The sequence below is a fragment of the Palaemon carinicauda genome, chromosome 22 (assembly GCF_036898095.1).
Source record: "Palaemon carinicauda isolate YSFRI2023 chromosome 22, ASM3689809v2, whole genome shotgun sequence".
NCBI classification, from domain to species: domain Eukaryota; kingdom Metazoa; phylum Arthropoda; class Malacostraca; order Decapoda; family Palaemonidae; genus Palaemon; species Palaemon carinicauda.
This window is the reverse complement of record NC_090746.1, coordinates 67,933,168-67,940,667: the sequence shown is the minus strand read 5'-3', so window position 1 is coordinate 67,940,667 and position 7,500 is coordinate 67,933,168. Positions and strand designations below refer to the sequence as shown.

At 35.3% G+C, this 7,500-nt stretch overlaps 1 protein-coding gene across 1 annotated transcript in view; it reads right to left on the bottom strand.

The window, feature by feature from the left end:
• Window positions 1–7,500, bottom strand: part of LOC137616126 (carcinine transporter-like) — a 40,258-nt gene that overhangs the window by 26,958 nt on the left and 5,800 nt on the right. The window contains 1 exon segment of the mRNA XM_068345802.1: window positions 5,422–6,323. Coding sequence (XP_068201903.1) covers window positions 5,422–5,622 — 201 coding nt within the window. The 5' untranslated portion in view covers window positions 5,623–6,323.

The window sequence follows — 7,500 nt, the reverse complement described above, 5'->3', positions numbered from 1 at the left end:
CAAACTTCCAAATGGAACAAGAGATTTTTTACATAAAATAATGCTAGAGTTTGTGACAAATCGAGAATTTTTTTTTTATTTTCCTTCAACACTTTCAGGATTCCTTTCTCCATCCTGTCGCTTTACCAAAATCTTCAAATGCAAATTTAAAATCTCATATATCCCTCCCTTTTCTATCCGACCAATCCTGGTCTCTTGGGATAAAACTGGATTTTGATTCCAGGTGCCTCTGATATAAGTAGGAAATTATATCCCTGATAGTTATTCCGAGTAAAGTGGGCCGCAGATGGGATGAAAGAGAGTAATGGTGCTAAGAGACACATACCACCAAAAATCTTTCAAAATCTATAGAGTAATGCAGGGTCTTTATTTTGATGTTATTTCTCATAATCTATTGAATAGAATTTGAGATCAGTTAATGAAAACTCCCACTGACTAATTAGCTCAGCCCAATTAATTAACTAATTCATTCAGAGGGCCTTTTCTCCTACGGATCCCCATGGGTTAAGAGCTTTGGGCTGTCCTCTAAATCACGCTGTGAGCAAATCATAAGTGAAGATACTCACAAGTCTGGTAACTGCTTGGACCTCTTATACACCGACTCCCATGGCGTTATAACAAGTAAAGATGGTTCTCCAGTTGGGACATCTGATCATACCTTGATTTCATTAGTAGTGAAGACTGAGTACCCTGTCCCTTATGTATCATACTCATGTAGGATTTAAATAAAATCTCAAGCAGACTGGAATGGCCTTTTGCGTGATCTTTTGGATTTGAATTGGTCACAATTATAGTGTTGATCCTGTTGTCCCTCTGAATGAGAATCTAGTCGACATAATTAATAGGCGTATCCCTTATCATGTTCTAAAGTACCGAGTGAAAGACAAATCGGGGTTCAATGATGAGTTTATTATTATTATTATTATTACTATCCAAGCTACAACCCTAGTTGGAAAAGCAAGATGCTATAAGCCCAGGGGCTCCAACAGGGAAAAATAGCCCAGTGAGGAAAGGAAATAAGGAAATTAATAAATGAAGAGAACAAATTAACAATAAATCATTCTAAAATAAGAAACAACGTCAAAACAGACATGTCATATAATAAACTATCAACAACATAAAAAACAAATATGTCATAAATAAACTATAAAAAGACTATGTCCGCCTGGTCAACAAAAAAGCATTTGCTCCAACTTTGAACTTTTGAAGTTCTACTGATTCAACCACCCGATTAGGAAGATCATTCCACAACTTGGTCACAGCTGGAATAAAACTTCTAGAGTACTGCGTAGTATTGAGCCTCGTGATGGAGAAGGCCTGGCTATTAGAATTAACTGCCTGCCTAGTATTACGAACAGGATAGAATTGTCCAGGGAGATCTGAATGTAAAGGATGGTCAGAGTTGTGAAAAATCTTATGCAACATACATAATGAACTAATTGAACGACGGTGCCAGAGATTAATATCTAGATCAGGAATAAGAAATTTAATAGACCGTAAGTTTCTGTCCAATAAATTAAGATGAGAATTAGCAGCTGAACACCAGACAGGAGAACAATACTCAAAACAAGGTAGAATGAAAGAATTAAAACACTTCTTCAGAATAGATTGATCACCGAAAATCTTGAAAGACTCTCAATAAGCCTATTTTTTGTGAAATTGAAGAAGACACAGACCTTATATGTTTCTCAAAAGTAAATTTACTGTCGAGAATCACACCTAAAATTTTGAAAGAGTCATACATATTTAAAGAAACATTATCAATACTGAGATCAGGATGTTGAGGAACCACCGTCCTTGACCTACTTACAATCATACTTTGAGTTTTGTTAGGATTCAACTTCATACCCCATAATTTGCACCATGCACTAATTCTAGCTAAATCTCTATTAAGGGATTCACCAACCCTAGATCTACATTCAGGGGATGGAATTGATGCAAAGAGAGGAGGCAGGAGGCCTATCTTCTTTAGAAGGGTAACAGATCAGATTTGACTTGAAATAACTATACTCACCTTAGTGCTTTTACTCAGAGAGTTTATATTTCAACTGAAAAAGGATTACAATTCAACCATAAAAGAATCTCTGGTACAACTCTGGAACATAAATGATGGGCTACCCTTAAATCTGCACTCTTTTGTGTAGATGGAACAGTACCTCCTTTACTTGAACCAGATGGCTCTGTCACTCACTGGTCAAAGGAAAAGACACCTCTCTTGGCTGATGTGTTTTCCTGAGACTAAACTAACTAGTTTAGATTTCTGATCTTGTGAAATTAAAGTTTTCTTGATGGACCTTGATGCTTACACACAATTGTATTTTTCCTTTGCTTTTTTCAAAAAGATTGCAGATTTCTTAGCTCCAAAGTTATCTGTTATTTTTCACAGGTTACTAAGAAGAGGCTTTAAACACTTGTTGGAGTATTGGTACTGTTACTCCATTATGTAAATGTGTTTGTGGTAGCTCAAGTCCAACTGATTACTGCCCAATTTCTATAACTCCTTTGTTATCTAAAGTCTTTTTTAACGTTTAAATAGGTTTGCGGAAGGTAATCATCTGTTCCCTAGTTTGCAATTTGGCTTTCAAAAGGGCCTTGGAGCATGTGATGCCAATTTTACAATCGAGAATGCTGTACAGATATCCCTTCTTTCTGGTCAGAAAGTTCATATGATTGGCTTTGATTTTAGTGCTGCCTTTGACCGTGTAAATCATGAAGCCCCTGTTTTTAAACTAAAACAGTTGGAAGTAGGTGGGTCTTTTCTTAGCATCATTATTGAATTTCTAAGTAATATATTGCAAATAATTGTTGTTGATGGACACCATATTGAGTATAGGAATGTGGTATCTGTTGTTCCTCAGGGTATTGTTCTATGCCCATTACTTTTCACACCATAAACATATGACATGTGGTTTGGCCTCAAAAACAAGCTTGTTGCCTATGCAGATGATGCTACTCTTTTTGCATAAATTCTATCTCCTGAATATAGATCTGGGGTTGCTGAATCCCTTAATAGCGATCTAGCTAGAATTAGTGCATGGTGTAAATTATGGGGCATAAAGAAGAACCCTAACAAAACTCAAAGTATGATTCTAAGTAAGTCGAGGACAGTTACTCCTCAACATCCGGATCTCAGCATTGATGATGTTTCTTTAACTCTGTATGGCTCTTCAAATTTCAGGTGTAGCTCTCGACAGCAAGTTTACTTTTGAGAAACACATTAGGTCTTTCTTTTCTTTAATTGCACAAAAAAATTGGCTTATTCGGTGATCAATCTATTCTGGAGAAGTGTTTTAATTCTTTCATTCTACTTGTTTCGAGTATTGTTCTCCTATCTGGTCTTCAGCTGCTGATTTTCATCTCAATCTGTTGGACAGGAAGTTATGGTCTATTAAATTTCTTATTCCTGATCTAGATATTTATCTCTAGCAATGTCGTTCAATTAGTTTGCTATGCATGTTGCATAAGATTTTTCACAATTCTGACAATCCTTTACATTCAGATCTTCCCGGACAGTACCATCATATTCGTAATACTAGGTATACGGTAAATTCTAGTAGTCAGGCCTTCTCCATAATGAGGCTCAATACTACACAGTATTCTAGAAGCTTTATTCAAGCTGTGATCATGTTGTGGAATGATCTTGCTAATCGAGCAGATGAATCGGTAGAACTTCAAAAGTTTAAACTTGCAGCAAATGTTTTCTGTTGAACAGGCTGACATTAATCTCTCTTCATAGTTTATATATGAAAGATCTGTTTTAATGTTGTTTTTGTTCTTAAAATATTTCATTTTAATTGATTATTACTTTTCATATAGTTTAATTATTTCCTTATTCTCTTTTCTCACTGGGGTATCTTTCCTTGTTGGAGCCCTTAGGCTTATACCATACTGCTTTTCCAACTAGCTTACAGTAGCAAATGATAATGATAATCATAATAACAATAATAATGATAATAATAAACAAATCAAATAATCAATTATATAATAATCTATGTGATTGACATTGATGTGAACCTGGATACACGAGCCTTAGGCAGTGATGTATAAATTTGGCACAATAAACATATGATTACTTATTGTAATAAAAAGTGGATTATATTTTTTAATTCTATAATAAAGATAGCTCGGAATAGAATTATGAATTTGGGCATATGCCCAGTACTGGAGCCGGGGAGGCCATTCGATCCCTGAGTGCGATTTGTGGGAATACCTTAGATTTGAATTATGAAGTAAAAGTTAAAAAAAATTAGCAAGATAGAGGAAAAGAAGCGAGAACAGAATTACTAAAGCCAAAGGCTAAAAAGGCGTGGGCAGCTTAACTTATGATAATAATAATAATAACAATAATAATAATAATAATAATAACAATAATAATAACAATAATAATAATAATAATAATAATAACAATAATAATAACAATAATAATAATAATAATAATAACAATAATAACAAGAGGTTTCCGTTGTTGGGTCTGCGATATTGTTTACTAGTTTTGATTAATGTTTACATCACAAATTTAAAGATCTTCCACCAGGTCAACAAACCGATGAATTGGGAGTTTTGGAAATGTGACGAATCTTTTGGAGATTGCTAAATGGGCCAAAGTTTAAGGATGCTACGAAAACAAAACCAAATATTCTCAAATATATCCAATGGCATTAATGTTACATTTAGGGGCTTTTGATGAAAAAGCATGTAAAACAGAGAGAGAGAGAGAGAGAGAGAGAGAGAGAGAGAGAGAGAGAGAGAGAGAGAGAGAGAGAGAGTTGAAGTTGTAATGACAAACAAGCGAAAGACCTGTCTGACCTATATTTTGCCTAGCAAAAACGTTTTTCAAAGGAAATTCGCTTTAGCAAAAACAAGAAAAACTAATTTGCATTCTAAAATTACTATGCTGTAGCTGAGACACTAGTGCGATAAACTTGGCAATCAAACACTTCATACTAACAGCACAGCAACAACATATATATTAGTTACCATATATTCAATCTATTTTGACATTGAAATAACTGGATGTGAGCCTTTTTTCTTAATATTTCATCTACCTTTTTTCGCAGTCGAACTATCGCAGTGTATGAATAGAATACTAACTTTCTATCTCTAACTTCTAAATTCTGGGAATTCCAACACTCTTCAGGAAATAATTAAAAAGATATATTGATTCAAATAATGGGTGTGCCTATTTCCACGTATATTCGAGTTGGGCAAACGAGACCGAGTAAGACGAGGTACCTTTTTTTACGGGCTGTCAACGCAAGAGCCCGTGTCCTACATGCAGTAGGGCAATCTAAAAACAAACAAACAATAGGTACCTCATTCCACTTGAAAATTAGATACATAATTTATTTAGGGATCTTTCACATTTATGAGCTAACCTCCATTCATCTTAGAAACAAATACCAGTGAGGGAAATATTCTCACCTGCGACTGATTTGCAGCGGTGCTTTTCCGGAGCTTTTTGAAGGCATCTCTTCTTGCTTGCGTCTCAGTAGTGACAGCAGACATGGGTAACCCGTTGCCGTTTTCGTAAGATCCATCGTCTGGTTCCTCCATGATGTCACTGTGGTCACTCCGCTTCAGTTCCAGCTTCAAACTGGCATTATTGCTGTTCCAGTGATCCATGATAGAAGGCTCCGTCAGGTGGATGATATGGAGGTAGTCCCTTGGCTTTGAATCAGCTCCGGTAATTTCACTTTATTTCTATTTCTCTCAATGGATTTTCATTTTCCTCTTTGTTGACTGTAGAATTATCCATATATCTTCAGAGTGGAGTTTTCACATACTTGCTTCTACACTTTCTGCTATACTGAATTACTGCCGTTAAAGAAAATGTTTATTTCAAAATTGCGAATTGCATAGTCCTGTGAAGATGTATAGAATTTGCATTGACCAATGTAACTATGGAGGACTATCTTGACCTCAAAAACTTAACAGTTCTGATAAATCGTTACATGAGAAACGAAAACCAAAGCAATGAGGAAAATAAACAACTATAAATATCTTGGTGAAAACATTTCTGAGAGAGAACTTTGTACTTAATAACACCTTTCGGCGCACGCATTTCAAGAAATGACTGAAAAGCCTAAATGATTTGTGCTCGAGAATAGCTGACAAGAGAAACTTGAGTAATTCAATCAGATGAACATGTCAAAAAATGGGAAAGTTTATTTGATACAACTCACTGTTTCTTTCAGTCCATTTTGATTGAAATCATCTAAACTCGGTCATTTTACTGACCTCGTTAGAGACATCAGAAAACATATTCCAGAGTTTTTCTCAAAAGATAACTTCGAGGGTCTTGGGGTCACCATTCTCTCAGCACACTGAAAAAATAGAATAAAAAAAATTAAATTAGCACTATTATTTAAGTCAATAACTATTCGTATTTGTTATTTTCCTTTTCCTGAGGAAATCAGAACAAACAGTACAGCACGCTTCCACTCTCCCAGAGAAGAGATATGGTCGGCGCTGGAATATCGGGTTGGCCGTAGCGGCTGACATATTTAATTAACAGAAAACTTGGTATACGACATCATAAATGGTTTCAGATAGAGAATAGTCAATATTGCGATAAATGGTCGGGACAACGAACAACGTTATAATTCACCATTTAGTATCACCTTTAAGTGAACACATGAAAATAATTTCTCAAATTTGCATCGCTACATATTTTCAGAAATGATGAAATGCTTTAATTAATTTCAATTATTTCAACTATACCAGCAAAGACACCAATTAATATGTCACTAATAGTATTCACAGAGATTAACAGACTGATTAATCAAAAGTTATATCAACTCCCCATAGGGTTTTGATATCAAAGTATAATCAAAACATTCAATAATTCACTGACCTCACTAGCAGTAATCACAGAGATTAATACATTAACTGCTAAATAATCAAAATAACTTCTCATAATGTTTTATCAAATATAAACACAGAATTCAATATTTCAGTGTAAATGAAGTTATAAATTCATAATTTCTGATAAATACCGATACTTTTGAATATTTTTTTCTAAACCATCAAAAAGGCCGACAAGCAAATCTTTGCATATTTCCTTCGTACATAAATGTCACTGACGGGGGGAAAGGAGAGAAACATTGTCCTATCTTCTTTTCTTTATCTCTATTTCCTTTCTTTGTCTCTCTTCTCTCCCTCTTCTACACTATCTATCTCTCACTGGGTCAGTGGTGCCTCAGTTAACGCTAAGGTGTATATGACTGGGGCGAGAGAAAGGAGAGTGCGAGAAACACATACATACACGTGACGTGAGAGACACAGAAGGGGGAGGAGGGGAGGAGGGAGGAGGAGGAGAAGGTGGTGATGATGGAGGAGGAGGAGGAGGAGGAAGTATCGTCAAGGAAGGAGACGTCAAAATGATGCCATTAACTACATTACCAAAATATGAAGAAACCTCAGTTTACCTCACATTTTCCCCATTAAGAAAATTCGCTTAGCTTGCAAATAGATAGAATAAATAAATAAATAAACTAAGAA